This window comes from Cupressus sempervirens, chromosome 1 (genome assembly GCF_028749045.1).
Source record: "Cupressus sempervirens isolate cs-2001-9-10 chromosome 1, ASM2874904v1, whole genome shotgun sequence".
In the NCBI taxonomy this organism is placed as follows: Eukaryota; Viridiplantae; Streptophyta; class Pinopsida; order Cupressales; family Cupressaceae; genus Cupressus; species Cupressus sempervirens.
The window spans coordinates 365618953-365638740 of NC_143118.1; the positions used below are offsets into that span (position 1 = coordinate 365618953).

At 34.3% G+C, this 19788-nt stretch overlaps 1 protein-coding gene and 1 pseudogene across 2 annotated transcripts; one reads left to right on the forward strand and one right to left on the reverse strand.

The window, feature by feature from the left end:
- The first annotated feature begins 755 nt into the window (after window positions 1–755).
- Window positions 756–1245, forward strand: LOC149577763 (protein RALF-like 33 pseudogene; annotated as a pseudogene).
- A 5460-nt stretch (window positions 1246–6705) lies between these two features.
- LOC149577764 (heavy metal-associated isoprenylated plant protein 39-like) lies at window positions 6706–7560 on the reverse strand. Of its 2 annotated transcripts, none has more exons than XM_089825631.1 (3): window positions 7459–7560; window positions 7303–7375; window positions 6706–7215 (listed from the first exon to the last, which is right to left on the reverse strand). In XM_089825631.1, exons 1-3 carry the CDS (start codon window positions 7462–7464, stop codon window positions 6869–6871), a joined length of 426 nt encoding a protein of 141 aa, XP_089681757.1. In that variant the 5' UTR covers window positions 7465–7560; the 3' UTR covers window positions 6706–6868. The 2 variants fall into 2 exon arrangements, with proteins under 2 accessions (XP_089681757.1, XP_089681749.1); XM_089825623.1 differs by having other exon boundaries at window positions 7303–7378.
- Between the last annotated feature and the right edge of the window lie 12228 nt (window positions 7561–19788).

Consider the following 19788-nt stretch of genomic DNA (forward strand, 5'->3'; position numbering starts at 1 on the left):
TGATGCAACTTCTTTATAGTAGAATCTCTATATCTTATTGAGTTTGACCTTCTCCATCGTATAATTTTTCCTATTTCTTCCCCAAAGTGCAATGCACATTACTTCCATCCAAGAGGCATAACTAGATATAATGAAAAATAGTTGATAAATGATGCCATTCAAAACTTTAGACCTACTAGGCTACAACTATAAAATTAAGAAAAATACCACAAGGGTAAAAACCTAAATTGTAGTGAAAATACTTAACCTACTTAGATCCATCCATTTATATATATCTAAAAAATTGAGACAAATATATTAAAGTCATCATCACTGCAGATAAACTAATAAAGGTCCTTTGGACAAATTGCATCCAAGAGAAAAACATGATACCAGAGAAAAACTAAAAACTATTAAATTATTAATTACAGTTCGCTTATATATTTCTTAGAACATACTTAGGACCAATTGATGATAGCAGACTTAATCTTTTAAATTCTTTCATCTCCCTTTCTGCCATTTTAGAGAACCTTAAATTTACTTCCATAGTCAATATCCATGTAATGGGCTCATCAATTCAATTCAAATTAAATGAAGAATATTATGAATTTAATAAGATCTTTTTCTGTTATACCAGAGAAAAATGTAATCCTGCTTGTGCTGTCCCACAAAAAATTCAATCTTGTTTGTGTTGCTCATAGAAAAATTCAATCTTGTCCATGTTACTCATAGAAAAATTCGATCTTGTTCATGCTGTACCAGTCTTAGGCGTAGAGATGGTCGTGGGTTCGAGACTCTGCGCAGGTGCTCTGCTCCTGATTCTGTCCTTTGTGGCCGTTCATGTGGAGGGCTCTTTAAATGCAGATTTCATGAAAATTTCTTCGAAGAAGGCTTGTGATGGGTCGATCAGAGAGTGTTTTGCAGAGGAAAAGATGTTGATGGATTCAGAAATGAACAGGAGGATTCTTGCAACCACTCAGTATATAAGCTACGCAGCTCTGACAGCCATTCAGTGCCCTGCAGTACGACTGGAACTTCTTATTATAGCTGTGGGAGTTCAGGGCAGGCAAATCCTTACAGCAGATCTTGTACTCAGATTACTCGCTGTGCAAGGGATACTAGCTAAGAGATTCTTTCTCTTCTTTCATCGTTTTGATTTTCCATCTGGAAGTTAATAAAAAGTCTTCAACACCTTACTATGCTACCTAGCTTTGCAGCATAGTTCAATCAAGCTTTGTTTGACAATATAAATAAATTGCATGTGGATCGACGATTTGATGATTGGACACGATTTTGCAAATAAGATTTTGAGTGCAGATTTGATTTGACATACAGAGATTTTGAGTGCAGATTTGATTTGACATATAGACCATTCACCCGAAACAATGATCTGAAAACCCTTTTGAAAAGGTTGTTTACCGGTGTGAGACAACTCCCAGTTGCAAGCAACCTCACAAGGAAAGCCTATCGGCTAATTATCTAATTCTAATATTTGGAATCGATTTACAATGTAAACTAAATACAAAATATTATCTGAACTATTGCATTAACATATCATCAGGGAGGCTTGCAAATAGTCTTCCGCTCATAACCACCGTTTATCTTTGATGTGTGTTGTCGTGGATTCTGCTTGCTTTTGTCTACTGGTGCTTAAGTGGTATGCCATTTGTCCCCATACCAATCGAGGGGAACGTTGCTAACAGTATTTGATGGAAAGAACCTTTTGATTAATCACTCTCTTCAACTAGTTCAGGCCTGTCACCATGTTCTTCATCTGCGCATCTTCTCATGCGCACCTATAGTTGTGTTTGGCCTGAAGAGTTTGGAATTCACCATCAATTCTTCTTATTTACAACACTCATGTTTTTTATCTATGCTGATCACCGTCTTGACCATTCATGTGGCTCCTTGTGCATCCTGTTTATAAGTAATCCGTCTATATTCAATATAATGGAGTCTCTGTTCAATTTGGAGATTGAACTCAGAAACCATCACTAGTTATAAATTATTCCAAAATTCTGTAGCCTCATTCCCTTTGTGCATATTTAGTAGTGTTGGCAAGTTTGACATGGCCACATGGTGTGACTTTTAGCGATTTACCCATCTATTTCAACACCCAATTCTTTATTGTGAAACAACATTATCATTGCTACCAGCATTTGTTATTTTTATATTCTTTTACTGGTTCTTACTATTTCATTCGCTGATGAAAGTTCAGTACTCAAATATCTTTTGAATTCAGACTTCCATTGCTGACGAAATGCTTTCTATGGCTTCGAACTAGGATTGTGCCTTCCAACTCTGTTATCTTTCTCGGCTTTTACCTATGGATTTATGCGTTGCCATCCAATCACATATCAATATTCATCCTTGTATTCTGATGATGTCTCAGATGTATTATGAAGTCTCTGTATGTTCTTGGCTGACTGTCTTTGATTTTTGGAAGAAATTCACACTAAATCCATTTGGAGGGGTACTGTACATATTTAAGAATTTTTGTTACGGAGATGTACCCTATAAAAAACTATCTTTAGAGGCTGGGATTCAGTGTTCTACTGCTGAAAGTACTTAAACTTGTTCTGAGATCAGAACCCGACAATCTTCAGATATTATGTTGCTGGTTGGGTGCCGTACTTGGACTCAGTAGAGCCATGCATAGCCAATGTACATAGAGGGAACAGAGTTGGGATGTTTGGAGTTATACGCTTGGGTTTGGTTTCATATTTCACATCATAAAGAAACCTTATCAATCATTGAGTAGGTACAACAAGATGACTAATGCTAGAAATCATCTGGAATGAACAGTGCAGTCCTGAGATATATTTTGGTAGCAACTAAGGAGGATTTTATAAGGTTAAATACTGCTGCAAGTCTTTCTCAGTGGGGATCTGTTCATTGGCACTTGAAGAGTCTGCATTCTGGAGCATGTATTGGTACTGTTGAGCATGTTCTATTGTTTGAATGATTTATTGACAGCTGTAGCTGCTTATTAATCTGTTAACTCTATCACCAGTGGCGTTTGGTTTGTCTGCCCACTCACTACCAACCAAGTCTAGTAGAGGAGAGTTGCTCCAGAAGATAAGTCTATTCCTTGCACATGCACAATCAGGACTCTATGAGAGTGGCTACTGCACTCATTTAATGCAGTGTTGCCTACTGCCCTGTTCCTCTGACCAATTTTCATCAAATCTAAAACATCTGTTCTTAAGTCAACCTGAGACATGCTAGTATTGGGAGCATTGAGTCCACTTTGCTGAGATATGCTTCAGAACCCAAGTGAAAATATGCAAAAGTGGAGCTTCTAAAATTTGAGCTCCATCACCACCATTCCCCTCCAAACCACCTACATTGTGAAGGTTTTTGGTGCCCGAAATACACTTGCACATCTTCACTAGTATCTCAAAGACTTTATTGATTACTAAGGTTAAAGAAATCTCCCCCGTTCATGCAGCTAGACATGCTAATCTGTCTGATGGCTTGAGGAAGGAGATGAAGTGGAAACCCCTTGATGCAAGTCAAGTAAGATAAATTTAGACAGAAAAGCCAAAGGCAATCTAGGTTTGGCACAAGTAGGATGTGTTATCAGAGACAGCAAAGGTAAAACCTTGAGGCCACTTGGCAAGAAGTTAGGCACAACTAGGAACAATGAGGTAGAATTTCAAGGAACACTTAAAAAAGTAATTGCTAGTACAAGATTGGTCTATCAGAAGATACATCTAGAAGGAGACCCACAAATTGCCATCAACAAAATTTGAGTGCAAGGGACTCAAAATTAAAAGTTGAATGGATGGCTTCAACGAATTTTGGTAGTCCTAGCCTCCTTTGAAAGCTTTTTTCTTTTACATATATCTTGTGAAGGCAACAATATGGCGGACAAAGAGGCAAAGTTGTCAGTTGAAATGCCCACACCAAAGGTGGAGATCACTTCAATCATTGAATTGCACTCAACTTACAATCACGTCAGGTGAATTGTGTTGATTCGCATGGAGATGGTTGTGTCACAAGATTTGTGGCACCAAAGTGGAGACATTCATTTAATGAACAAATGCGTCAACATACTAAGTAATCATTTCACCTGACAAATGGGCACAAGTACAAAGTGCCATGAAGCATCAAGAGGCTTTCACGAATTTCCTCCACGCTAAGAAATGCCAAATGGCTTTTTCTGGAGGGGTTAAACAAAGGCTGATGGAACTATTTAAAACCAAGATGGGGATTGTTTTTTCATACAATTAGAATGTCGGTCGAAGATGGCTACTTACTCCCACAGGAAAATTTGCAATTCTACGGCATGGTTTGATCAGAAACGGGAGAAGAGCAAAGCTAGGTTACGAGGACCGGAACCCACTACAAAACTTGGCTGTATGGGATGTGGGCATGAGGATGGTAGAAAGGAGTCGGGCATGGATTAAAATAAATTTTCTCAAAAGTTGTGTAGAAGGGGTTGCAACAAGAGATCTCAACTAGGACTATGTGTTGGCAGAGGACAAAGAAGAAGTGATGGTGCCTTTCCAAGGTGCCAAGTTTTATTTTTGATTTCTTTCTAACTTCTAGATGAATCTGAACATGTAATGTTTGGTCATACTATGTAATGTAAATGAATAATAAAGCTGTGATGGACCAATTTTGTAGTATAGTCACCCCCTATGGATTTGATAGTTGTTGGTCTTTGTTTAGGTGATAGGAAAAGGGGTAGTCGCATATGTCTCTATGCATACATCCTAGGTTGTATGGGTACACGTACCCACACACCCGAGTATCACGTACTCAGTGGAGAGCATCATTGCTAAAGACCTTGATTAAGATTTCTAGTTTTTGTTTCAGTTTTTGGTTTGCATATTAGCTTGTTGTTTATCAAGCCTAATTCAACATGTAATCAGTTTGAAACTTCGATATAATACTGATTGACAGTAAACTTTATCACTGTTCAAGTCCGAAGTTTATCATTTGCAATATGTCGTTACATGATTTAAGATCTTGTTCATGTTTAAACTCTATCTTCTCTGTTATGCATCTAAACATTTAGTATATAATATTATTACAAACATATTGTAAATCTAAAACTGAAAACAATACTTCACATCTACAAACTTTATCACTGTGCTTAATTTGAAAAACCATTGTCAAGACTCATATTTTTAGATTTTTTATTACTATTAAACTATATTTTAATAAAATTGAAGTACTCAAGTACCCTCATCCCCTATTTTTAAAAAACAACTGTACCCGTACTTAAGTACCCAAGTATCCCTGTAATTCTCCTTTTTGCTAAATAATATATGGGTGTGGCCTCAAAAGCACTAAATTTACCAATCAAAAGAATAATAGCTTATGAATAATTAAATATTAATATTAAATAAATTAGTACTATATTAAATTTTGTTTCTCCTGGAGGCCCAATACAAGGATGTTTATATGCTTGGGGACCAGCCTTGGACGAAAACCTCAAAGACTTAAGCTTGGTAGGACGAAACCCTTACCTTTCCTAGTAAATATCTAACAACTGGAAATAAACATTGATATCATCTGTCACTTGCAGGATCAAGGACCTAAGTTAAGGCATTGGCTAAGCTCCAGACAAAATGCACCAAAGACAAAAAAATGTCAAATTTATTTTTTCCCAAATTCACAAAAGCACAGATTTTTTCTCAATTTTGTTTGTGATTTTTGACCACAAAATATGCAGATCATGAAGAACCAATGCTGAAAAATTCAGAAAAATCCATTGTGTTCTCGATTTTTTGAAATTTGGTAAATAGTAAATAGTGTATTTTGTCTGGAGTTTAGCCACATCCCTAAATTAAGACGTGTGGCATTTTCATAGATGGACTAATTGCTGGAAACCACGAAGAGTCATGCAGGAAGAAGTAAACTAGCATTCGGTATTTGCATTGAATCTGCCTTGACCAGAGTGTCATGTCAATACATATGAGGAGAACCGATTTACTTTCGTGCACAAGTGGCACCATTTTCGAGGTGCCTATCAATCCTTCACTTAATCATAACACAGCTATACCTACAGACAAAGCGGGTCTGGTTACAGATAACTCTTATAGCTGTAAGAGTCGATTTACATCGGGCCAGGAAGGTTCATATTTTCGATATATTAATATCGCATATGTATGCTGAGCTAAAGTAAGCGAATTCCGGTAATTGAGGACATCCATTTCCACAATATGTATCATGGTTATCATTTTTCTGTAAATTTTTCTGCATTTTGAAAATAGGGTTTATGAACATCCTGATTTCAAAATTTATTCCATTCTGTCCTTATGATTACGAAACTGTAAGCGATTATTATTAAATTTTCAGGATCAAAATTCTTTAGAAAACGGGTATTTTGCAAGTGTAATAGAACAAGGAGGGAGTAAAAGCAAAAATAGAATTTCATGTAAAGACTGGCTGCAACCCAGATAGCTGGACTGTAACTGGAAAAAAAAGGAGTAAAAGCACAAATTGCCGGACTGTATTAGTCTACATGCAATCCCCTAAAATTTTCCAAATAAATCTTTGAACTGGGTGTGCCTAAAATCAATATTAATGAAATGACTACGCCGAAAACACGGAGTTCATCTACTCGACGACAATTATCAAAATTCTACCTGAATGATCAACTCGGCCATACGAATTGATTCGCCATAGAAATTTTATAACAGACTCTCAGCAATCCTTCTGACTTTTTCATCAAATTTTCATTTGGGTATCCATAAAATCAACAACCATATATATTTACAAAACCATAATCCATTATTCAAAGATTCAAAAGTACCAAAAGTGGCATTTATCCCAAACATAAACCCTATTCCATGCCCTGGAAATTTGAACTCACACATATTTAATTATCTTACCGGTCAACTAATTGCTGTTTTAAAACTCCCGGCAAAGTTGTTCAAGATATACCGCAAGCATTGGGGTTCTCATATTTCTCATCTGTGACAACTGTATATTCATATGGTCTGTATTTGTCGTTCGACGGATCATGAATCTGTGGAGGTCCTGCTATAATCGTTTTCACGCTGTGACTTTTCTCGTCTTTCGCAGAACCCACGCTCCCCTCTTTCGCAGAACCCACGCTCCCCTCTTTCGCAGAACCCAAGCTCACCTCTTTCGCAGGACCCACGCTCAGCAATTCTGCGAAGCAATTTTTTCTAAGTTTACTCATCAGATAGACAGGGTCAATATCCCCTATTACGGTTACCTTCTTCCCCTTCATATCCACCGCAACGGACTCCACGCCTAAAAACACAAACGTTCATCGGATCTCATAGATGAATAAGCAACTTCATGTGTAGGCTCGAAAGCGAATCGGAATAGGTATCATACCTTGAATAGACGCAACTAACTTGAGCATCCTCCGTTGGGCCTTTTCGTCCTCCAATTCCACTCTCAACACAATCTTCTGCACAGATGCACCATCAGCCACCAGAGAACAACTTACAACTTCAATTAACAGAAACAGGAATAAGAAATATTTACCACCTTCATTTTCTCAGGGCCAATAGAGTTTTACAATCTGCTCAAGCGACGAGAATTTGTAGCAGAACGAACTCAATTCAGGGTAGAAAGGAATAGAGGAATGACAAGGAATGGGTATGAAAATGAGGAGGAATAAATGGGCAAAAGTGATGAACGTGCGGTAGACGCAACTATCCCGATAGGGGTCATCGTATAAAAATTGCAATGACAGTGGGACCAAGTGGCAACGAATGCGCATTGGCAAAAGTGAAATACACGGATACCTAACATAGCCGTCGGTATTTTCGGTCTTTCATTTTTGGAGGATGCATAAACCTAAGTCAAAAGTAAAAAGACACAATTTTTGGCGGAGGACCTTCTCTCTGACTCTCAATTTTTACATGGCAATATTAAACTAGCAGTCGAATGCAACAAGTGTGGATAAAAGATGAAAATTTAAAAAAAAATGTAGAATGAATGTTAAATAATGTAAATATAAGTTTTTTTAAAATAAAAATTAAAAAATTAAAAAATTAAAGATTAAAACATAAATATAAAATTTATAATATATAGAAAATTTGAATATTGCTTATTAATAAACATGTTCAATAATTTCAATATTTTATAATTAAATTCAATTTATCAAATATGAAAAAAAAATTATTTAAAAAAAAATTTAAAAATTTATTAGAAAAATTAATAAGAAAGTTTTTTTAAAAGACATGAAAAATAGCAACATCTCTAACAAATATTCTATTGACTAAATAAATTATAGAAACTGAAAAACAATATTTAAAGAAAAAATTAAACTCATATAAAAAAAAAAAATTTAAAATAATTTAAAAACTAAAATTTAAATCAATTTTAAAAATCTAAAGTTTAATAAATAGAGATCACAACATAATCTAATGTAAAGATCACAAGTAATGATTTTTTAAATAAATAAGAAAAGAAAAAAAAAAGTTAAAAGTGGATATTTAAATTATAATCTTATGTGAACAAATTACATTATTAATAATTTTTAATTTAAATAACATAATATTTACTAAAATCTTTTAAATAGATTAATATGTATTATTTATTTAAATTAAATTTATCAAGTATGAAAAAAGTAATCATTTAAAAAAATTTATCAAAAATTCTATTATGAAAAATTAATAAGAGAAATACAAAATAATAATATATCTAATAAATATTGTATTGACTAAATAAATAATAGAAACTAAAAAATAATATCTAAAGAAAAAATTAAACTAATATAAAAAAAAAAAAATTTAAATAATTTAAAGACTAAAATCTAAATCAATTTTAAAAATCAAAAGTTAACTTAATAGATCACAACATGAGCTAATGTGGACATCACAACTAATAATTTTTTTTAAAAAAACAATAGTTAAAAGTGGAGATAACAACTAATAAATATTAAAACAAGAGTTAAAAGTGGAGGGAGATAAAAATTGGCTAATAAATAATTAACAGAAAGAATTTTAAATTTTCTAACCAAACTCTTACAAATTTTTCGTCAAAAATTTAATTTTTGGGAACTAGCCTATCGGCTAAATTAGGAGAAATGAAATGAAAGATTTTAATAATGTCTACATCTCACAACAATACAATCTATGGAATTGGCAATTAGTAAAGCATCTAAAGAGAAGAAAAAAACTTAATTAAGCTATAATTTTTTAACTAACTCCTCTTTTCACTAGTGGATTTTAATAATCATGTTTGTTGTATTGTCTAATTGTTTTTCTTCAAATAAATAGTTTAGATTGTCGTTTTCTAAAATCTTTAGATATCCAAACTTTGATGTTCTTATACGTTGGCACACCATGACAAAGTGATGCTCCATCTTCACATCCTTTCTATCACAAAATAAGCATGTCATGTCCTCCCATTCCTCTTTAGGCACCTTTATCTACCTGTTTCACACCTTAATTGATTAGAGCTAGTTCTAGGCTGGGATAGAAGCAATTTTGTTTTCTATTTAATAGTAGCTCCAATATACGTTTTTTTCTCATGACTAGTAGTTGGATTAAATTCCTTGATATAATAAGATTTTTTTCTCCCCTTATTTCTTGTCCATGTGATCTTGCGAAATTTCTCAAGCACGTACTTTTTTTTATTTCTTTATTACTACACAGGCACATATAGATGTTAACATCCCATTTTTGCATCTATTTTTTGTTTTGCTTCATCCATGTCCTTTTTCTCCAATCAAGTTTTTCCTTCGTGACTAACTTAGGCCAGCGATGAGTTTCCTTATTTTGAGTAAAGTCTTTAACTAAGTGTAATCGCCTAAAAAAGGTCATCTAGACTGTTAGCCCCTTCTCAGCATTTTGGCTAAATTAATTAATCATTTCCCTGGGCCAAATTGTTAAATAAAAGTTTATTTGATTTTAACCTATAGTTTGACTATAATATCGATATCATCTTAAAATGGAAGCACTTCCATGTTATGAGCATTTAGCCTCCAAGTGACTGGTTTGGTGTCATGTCAAGCACCTTAAATTGCTCTTTGCATGGATTTGGTTGATTTTCCCCTGTTTTGTTTTTCTCCCTTGTTTCTAGTCTTTTTCTAACAACTTTCTTTGAGAAACTAAAGACTTTGACTTTCTAGGTCAATGACGACCTAAAGGATCAAGGTCAACCTTGACCTTGACCTAGGGCAGAGTCAACCTCAACCCTGACCCTAGGTCCAAATTTCAAGTTTTGGAGGTTTCGGGATGTTGGGTTTCGGAAAGTTCCATTTTCCCACTTCTAGGTCGGCTGTTTCGAGTTTCGAACTGGTACACTCTTAAATTGCATTTAATCTAGGTCCATTTCTAGGGGTTAAGGGTAATTGGGATTTAATTCTCCAATGTCAACCTCTTTAGAAGTTTGTGCCCTAGATCACTATATAAGGAAGCCTTCTTCTCTCATTTTGAGATTAATTCACTATGAAGTTTTGATCCACTACCTATGAGCGAAGTTATTATCTTCTTTTCAAGAGGAGATATTATATTGGATGATTCATTATCAAGCATTCAAGCATCCAATTCATCAAGGAGATCCATTGTTAGTCATTGAAGGATTCAATCTCTATGGAGCTCTCTTGTTGAAGATTTTTCCATGCACATTCATTCAAGCCTCTTCCTATGTCAAGATCCATTCCAGATTGGTGTTGAAGATCTAATGCCATTGATTTGAGACATCCTACACACAGTTCTACATTCATTTGGAGCATTCATACTTGTGGATTCAAGGATTTGAATCCTCCACAAGTGTTTCAACATAAGAAAGTTGAATAGTTTCATTTACTTTGTTTTTTTATAGTGCAATTTCAATTACATTTCAAGGTTGATTCCAAACTGGAGTTTATAAAACCATTTTTCTTGTAGGTACAGGTGTGGAACAGTGAATATCAATGCAAATTTGGATACCCTTTTCAGCGAATCTCTAAGATCTGTGAACAGATTTTTTGTCAGAGTAGTGTAGATCAAGGTCAATTTTTTGGGGTCAAGGATGACCTTCAGTGAGGGGTACAATTGTGCCCCAAGGTAAGATTATACTTTGCTATCTAAGTAAAGGTCAACCTGCTTTCAAAAAGATAAAAGTTTTTTGGGTTTTCTCCGTCTCGGCATTTCCAGTTTGGAGTAGGTTGCAGAATCTCTTGAAATTGTATACAAACATAAGAAATCATCATTTTCCAGATTTTCCCTCCCCAAGGTTAGTATTTATCTTCTATTCATTTAAGATTTCAAGCATATACTTTCTAAAGTAGATTATAAGATTTCTTGTCTTCTTTATATTCTCCATCGTTTGATTCATTGATGCATTGATCACTTTTTAGTGATTAATCCATTTGGATCATTCCTTGCTATTCATTTTGGTAAAACACTTTTCCTCTCTCTCATTATATCTTATTCATTTTGGTGAACTTGACACGCTTACCCTCTTTTCTTTTGTGGATTTAGATGCCCTATTATGTTTTGTGGTGTTAGATTTCCTTTTATATTATCTCATTGGTGATAGATTTGTCTTTTATGTTAAATCTTGCATGTTAATTAGATTTCTTGCTCTTGCATATATACATACATATATATATATATATATATATATATATATATATATATATATATATATATATATATATATATATATATATATATATATATATATATATATATATATATATATATATATATATATAATTTTTATTTTATTTTATTTTATTATTTATTCATTTTTTTTTTCAAAAATACAAGAAAATTACAAAATTCTTTCAAAATACAAAAATATTCATGCTTTATGTTTTCTTAGTTTAGTTCATTTGCATTGCATTGGTTTATGAGCTTTACTGCTTTTAATCCTACTTCTAATATTCCAATTAGATAAAGTCGTAGACTTATGGGTACTTTTGATCCTAATTCTTCCTTTCCTTTCCTTAGGGTTCTGGATGATAATCTGATTAATTGTGATTTTAGTCCTATTATGGAGCAAAACTCTTCTCTCTCATCTCATGATGAGGATGATGCTTTAAGAACTCCTCCTGGAAAACTCCAAAAACTTTCAACTGAACTTGATAAAATGGGTAATTGGCTTATGCAAGAAACCCATAATCAAGATTCTATTCAAGCTATAGAGGCTCTTAAGAAAGTTATCCGTGATAATGATCAAGGTGTTAACCTCTTGTGTGGTATTACTCACCTTGTGCATTCAAATGTTAAATCTTTAGCTCAAGAAGCTCAAGATTTAGGGTTAATTCCTCCTGTCACTAGTGTAGAACCTTCTTTTGTTCCTTTACCTAGTGTTCCTGCCTATACTCCTTTGGTGACTATGACAGTTCCCTCTACAAGTGCTCCTCATGTGTCTCTTCCTATATCAAAACCTTCTTATCATAATGTTCCTTTTACTTATTATAATCCAGTGCCAACTATAGTTCCCACTATTTCTCTAGTTGTGTCTTCCATTCTTGTAGCTTCATACACTTTACCTAGTGTTTCTAATGTTACTTGTTCTCCTATTTCTTCTCACAATTCAACAATTATCAGTTTGGCTCAAATTCTGTCATCTTTACAACAACAACTTGCATCCTTGACTCAAAACAAGTTTAGTATTCCTAAGGGTGACATGGGAAGTCCTTTGTCTCAAGATATCATTCGTACTCCTATTCCTCAGCAAGTCGATATGCCTCATCTTGAGAATTACAATGGTAAGGGAGACCATGTTCATCATGTTACAACATTTCAAATCCTTTGTCGTGATTATGCTCATGATCATAGGATTTTAGCCAAGTTGTTTGCTAGAACCTTTTACGACAAAGCCTTGCAACGGTTTTGTTCTTTGCCTCCATATTCTATTGATTCCTTTCCACAACTTGTCAATGCTTTTATTCAACAATTTCAAAATAAAATTGGCTCGTAAGTGTCTTTGACTAATTTGATGCATTGTAAACAAAGTACTAAGGAAAATTTGAGTGAATTTATTGGTAGATTTAAGCATTTACATGCTCAGATTTCTTATCTTGTTCATGATATTAATATTCAATGTATGTTTATTTCAAATTTGCAAAAGGATATTAGAGATAAGATTCTACTTATTGAGTTTACCTCTTTTCAACAACTTTGTCAAGTGCTTCATCATTCTCAATTACAAGTGAGTCAATTTGAGAGCAACACTCTAATGGATCCTATTCTAATTGATAAAAGTGATGTTGCTCCTAATCCAAATAAATTTCAAAAATTCAACAACTGTGTCAAGATAAACAAACAAGCAAGTGCAATTATTGATCAAGTTGTTGTTGCATCTCACAATGCCACTTTTGCATCCACTATTTTTTGATCAAATCATATGTTTACTCCTCTTTTTGAATCTTTAGATTTTATTATGAATAGGTTGTTAACTACTAATATGATTACTTTACCTCTTATTCAACCTCTTTACCTACTAAGATTGCATCTAAATCCTTTGATTCTAAAGCTTTTTGTCAATATCATCGTCAAAATGGTCATGATACTGAGAAATGTTATTCTTTAAAACATAAGATTCAAGATTTAATTGACTCTAATGCCTTATCTGTTGATAATTTTGATGGTAGTGGGAATAAATTTGTTTATCCTCCTACTCAAAATCTTCAAATCTACATGAATCCTTTACCTCAACATGATACTAATACCATTGCTCAACCATCTTCTATGGATATTGTATATGATTCAAAGATAGATGATCTTAATCACATTGTTAATCAACTGGAGCATGTTGTTCAATTTGTACCTCCACCTCAACCTCAACTTAAACCTAAGCCTAAAATGAAGACTCAACCTAAACCTTGATAACAACCTAAGAATAAAAGACCTTGGGAACTATTGATTAACTTCAATAATTCTGAGACTATTAAATCTCCTGATGGCCCCCTTTATATTTATGCTAGGATTTCTCACATACCTACTTCTGATTATCTTGTTGATCCTACATCCTTAGTCAATGTTATCACTGAAGAAAATATTTTTATGAAATGATTGCAATGTGATTCTTATGATACATCTGATGTGTGATTCAAACTTGTAATGGTTTTCCTTATCCATCATTTGGTTCTATTAATTTACCGGTTGAACTTTGTGGAAAATTTGTGAACAACACCTTTGTTGTTTTTCCTACTTCTGATCAGTTTCAAGTTAAGCTTGGTTTGTCATGGTTAAATGCCATCCATGTTGTTGTTTCACCTATTCATAAATGTCTTAAATTTGTTCATGATGATGAAGTGAAGGCAACTAATCATAGTTTATATCACCCTTCTAGGCCTAGGGATTTTGCTATACTTGACTTCTTTTGGCCTTCATTACCTAGTTCATGTCCTTCTCGACCTGATCATCTTTTTTGCTCCTATCAAGCCTATAAGCATCATAAGATTCTTGAGTTAAGCTTACCTCCTATGGATCGTAATCATGGTCTTTTGCCTACACCTTCCATACCTCCTTTATCTATGGCTTCTACATCTATTAATCAAGCTCCTCCGATTGCTTGTTTGTTTGTTGATAATCATATTAATCCTCCTATAGAACTTATGAAGGATCCAACAATTACTCCTCCTAGTTCTCAATACATTTCAAACAAGACAAAACATAATCATTTTGCTAATAAATGTCGTAAGAAGCATCGTGCTCAAGCTAAAGCTTGTAATTTTGTTCTTCACAAATCTTTACCTTCTTTGGATACAACTATGCATGATGTGTTAGAAGAATTTGTTGCTAATAATGATGTTAAGATGCATGATTCTAATGATTCCATTCATATCTTGGATCCTATTTTGATTAATTTAGATGAAGAAGATACTCTTAATGATACTGATGATGTTAATGATGAATATGAGACTATTGACATTGACATTATGCTTTCATCACAACTGACACTTACACCTAGTATTGAACATTGTGATTCTCAAGAGGATCCTTGTTTGGAACTAACTATCATTCCTACTATGTTGAATATAGTCCCTCTTGCGAGTTACCCACCTTCCCTGAAGGATATAGAATGAGATGGGGAGAGTAAGAAGCACATTTGATTGGCTTGTCCTTTATGATAGCTTTTTTGTGTGTTTGTCTATTGTGCTGTGCTTTTCTAGTGATGTGTTTGCTACATGTTGTTAGATTCTTTTATACAATCCTTGTTGCTCTATTGGCACAAGGTGATAAAAGAATCAAACCTATTGTACTATTCCTCTATATGTATCTTTATTCTTCCAAATGTTGTTTTATGTTATGTTGTATTTGTGCTATTGTTCATACATGTTTCCTTGTGTAATTTGCTTGGATCCATGACTCGATAGCACTGATTCTTTTTGGTCTCTAGGTCATGGTCTGAAAAGATTCTTCTTCGTATCTCGTATGTGATCTTTCCTCCTTTGTGATTTTATTTCTACTTTCTTTGAGGAATGATGTCAATTCATTTGCAATAATATTATATATATATAATCTTATGATCATACTAACCCCATGGTAGGTAGATCCCTTATGTGTTCTCTATATGTTTATTTGGTATTTCCCTTGATTTGTCTTCATCTAGGGGTATCTTGTAGTGGAAACGTAATTAGTGGAGTCATTTATGTTTCTATTAAAGCCACTGCTCCTATATAAAGTGATAGCAATAACTTTAATGTTGGGGCACACACTCTTCTCACCTATTGTGCACACACACTTTTTGATATACCTAAATTATTTTTCAAGATACCTTTTTCTCCCTTTTTGGATTAGTGACTAATCCTTAAAGCATGGATTTATATTTTAGGATCTCTTAATCCCTCAATTTTCAAATATTTTGATTGCTTAAGGTCAAAAGTGTCCTTAAGACTAGATCTCTTTTGCTTTTTGGTTTTACTCTTATGGAATAGAATATTCTTGAGGGTGAATCCTTGATGGGTTGACTAGTGAGTAGTCACATTCACTAGGTGGTTCAATTACATCTTTCCAATTGTATTCTTTCCTTGTGTGGTTCATAATGGGACATAAGTTCTCATTGGGAGAGATAATCACACTCTTTTTCCCTTTCTCTTTTTCTAGAGATGTCTCTCTTATTGTGCTCTTGGAATTGATGAAGACTTGAGTCCCTGGAGGCTTGAGGATCCCTTTGTCCCTTTGATTTTATAAGATTATCTTTTCATTATGATCTACTTTACCAAGAGTTTGCATTGAGTCTATACTCTTGCTAAAGTGGGGGCTTAATGTATCATCTTAAAATGGAAGCACTTCCAAATTAAGAGCATTTATTCCTCTGAGTGAGTGGTATGGGATCATGTCAAGCACCTTGAATGGATCTTTGTATGGATCTGGTTGTTTTCCCCCTATTCTGCTTTTCTCCCCTTGTTTCCAGCCTTTTTCTGATAACTTTCTTTGAGAAACTAAAGAATTTGACTTTATGGGTCAATGATGACCTACAGGGTTAAGGTCAACCTCGACCTTGACCTAAGTCATGGAAAACCTCGACCCTAACCTAGGGCAGAGTTGACCTTGACCCTGACCCCAAGTCCAAATTTCAAGTTCTGGAGGTTTTAGGATGTTGGTTTCAGAGAGTTTCATTTTCTTGCTTCTAGGTTGGTTGTTACGGGTTTCATAATGGTACACTCTTCAATTGCATTTAATCTAGGTCCATTTCTAGGGTTTTGTTGTAGTTTCACAACACACACCCCATTTTGCTTAGAAATAGGGACCCCTTACTTTCTTTTTTGGCTTTTTGAAACCCTGGTCTGGGGTCGGAGTCTTTTTAGGGCTTTCTCTAGTGTTTTTGGTCAAATACAAATCTTAATTTGAATACCCAAATTTCTAAAATCATCATCTGAGAGGCCAAGTCATCTTTTGTAAATAAAAATGCATACCTAGCACACCTCCTCAGGTGCACTAGTGTGCTAAAAACAATAAAGTGGGAGGCATTTTAAACACCAAAAGGTGTGCAACTGTGCACCTTTTTTTTTATGCAAAACCATTAAAAACTTAAGAACAGTAAGCATAAGCATCACACGAAGGTGCGTAGTAGCACACCTAATTAGGTGTGTTGTTGTATAACTTTAGTTTACCTTTTGTGAAGCTAAGTATGATATTGGGTACACATCAACACACCCCTTGAGGTGCGATGTTGTGCACCCCATAGTTAAAAAACATTACAAGGTAAATGCGTACCAGGTGCACCTCTAAGGTGCACTAGGTGCACATTGTTTTTGCATATAAGGGTCATAAAATCAGTTTTTTGGTGTTTTTGGGTAGATTAGGCTTTCAAGGTTGTTTCTGTCCATATTAGGATTTGTCTTGGTTAAGTATTTTCTACTCTTTGGATTAATGTTTGCATTTTTGTGCAGATAAAAGGGCATCCTCAACTTGTCAGGGTCATAACTTTTGACCTAGAGCTTGGAATTCAAAATCATTTACACCATTGGAAAGAAGAACTAAAAATATAATTCCAGTCCCTAAAATAGTGAGCCTTTGGCTACCCAGTTTTAGGGACAAATGAAAGTCTCAACATGAAATTTTGAGCAGAAGACCTCCGAAAAAGCCAGTTAAAAATGCCTAGAAAATCTTGTGAAATATTTTCAAACATTTGATCAATTTGGATGATCTAGATCACTTGGTCTCTCACCAGGAAGGATAGGGTAGTTGGAGAGAAAGAAAAGATCAAAGATACAGAGGTTGAACACATAAACCAGAATAGGTTCCTCATCTTACGCAAATATTAATGACAAGATTCATCATGAGTGCCTTGGAATTCCAGATAGAAAAGCAGAAGGAGGTCAAATGTATGAAAGTATTTGGCTATAAAGAGAGTATGAATTATCAAAAGGATCAAAGTAAGTACATAAAAGTGATCTAAAACCCCATTTGAGTAAAACCCATAAACCGTTTTCAAAATTGAGAACTTTGATTTTTTGGCGAATTAAGCACCTCACATAAATTTCATCAAGATAGGCAATTGTGCTGGTGTGTTGTTTTGAGAAAATGTGCTTCTTTTGAGGTGCATAAGTGTGTAGGTGTGCTAGTACGTAGGTGCACTTTTCCAGAGGTGCACTGACAGTTAACTACTAGCTCTAAAATTAGAGCTTTCCATGCATTGGAAACGCATTTTGACAGCAATTTAACTCCAACAGATGCCTAGTGAAGATGGAGCTTCTATTTTTGGCACTTCCGAACACTCCTACATTAACTGATGTCTATCTCTTTCTTATTTTCTCATGCTTTTTTTGTTTTATGACATGTAAAGGCTCATACATCCAATTAATGATATAAAAATGGATGGAGTCCTACTAAGCACCAGTTAGATAATTAGTTTGTTTGATTGCATGAAGATATCTCTCACTCTCAACAGAAATTAAGGAGGTGATTTCTTATAAATACTAGATTGTAATATGTAATCAAGGCCACTGTTATTTTGCAATAATATATGCTTTTGGTGCTCGCATTTGGAGTGTAGTGATTCTTGCCTAAGTGTGTTATATTTTATGAATGCATGTTCATGGGATGTAATTGAGCCAAAGGTTTATTGCATTATTTCTGGTTGTGTGATCTTTTAATTCTGGTGTTTCCTATGGTTCTACAAATTCCATTGGCGTATCTAGTTTGAGAAGAGATCACTCATTTTGTTCCTTCATAGCTTTTTGTCTCGCATGAGCGCACTTTCTATGGCCTTGCAATTTGATGAAAAGTGAAACATCTCATGATTATTGAATTACCATCAATGATTGCATTAGTGGAATTAAGGAAGCACTACTCCTATTTTCATTGGTTACTCACCGATCTTTTCAAAATCTTAACTCACAGACACGTTGTTTCTGTGGTTTATGCCTGTTAGGAATTTCCCTTTCATGTTATTTGCTTAAACTTCTTGTTACCCTATCTTTTCTATTTGCTTCACCAAACCCTTGGTTAAATTAGGAATTCATATAGTTGCATTGTTAAATTGCATTCATCATAAAACATAAAATGCCCAAAAACATATATCTTTTGTGGTTAATTTTGAAACAGCAAGCAAATTGGTCATCTTATCCAAAATTGGTTTGAAGTAGCAAAGGCCTCCTTGTGAACATTCACATTTATCTTCAAATGGGCAGATTCCAAAAGGTCGCAAGATTGCCCAGAACCATGGAGCTGAACCATTCGGCTCAAAAAACCCAAGTTTCTGTTTGAAATTTCTACAATTTTGAAAAAAAAAAAAAAAATTCTATGAAATTTTAGGAGGTGCTATGGTGCGCTATTTTGAGAAAGTGTTCTCCTTTAGAGGTGCACTTTTCCAGAATAAAAACAAGTTCCTAGAACTCGGTCACTTTCACAAGCATCACAATGATAAAGGGATTCCAAGAACTCCACCCATTCACATTACACATTCCATCACCATCGTTCACTTTACATTCTACTTCACATATTCCCATCATTATGCACCATGTCCTTCTTCAATGTCCAAAGTTCACCTTTGAATCTAATTGGTCCATTGCATGACTTGCCCAAAAATTCTGAAAAGTTTTTCCTATGATTCATCTATGGAGAATCACGAACAACAGAAGATCATATTAAAATCTTCAAGGAGATTTGTAATTGAAACTAGATTCAGCATATGGACGTGGTATGCTGCCTTTTCCCTTACACTTTGGGGAAATGGAATTCAATTGGTACCTCAATCTGCCACCAACATCAATAAGGGATTTGAACTCTTTTGAGAGCAAGTTTCTAGAACAATTTAAGATCTATATTGTTGCAGCTATCCTATATCACCAGTTCATCTCAATTAAGAGGGATCCCCACGAGACTATTTCATAATTTAATCATTGCTTCTATAGGATGTATCAAAGGATGGAGTTTCCTTACATTATACCACAAGAGGCTGTCATCCAGATGTATTTTG

Bases quoted from the DNA above. Each gene is read 5' to 3' on its own strand.
- LOC149577764 (XM_089825623.1), bottom strand. The intron at 7,216-7,302 runs GTATGATACCTA...TTGTGTTTTTAG, and splicing joins GTTAGTTGCGTCTATTCAAG to GCGTGGAGTCCGTTGCGGTG.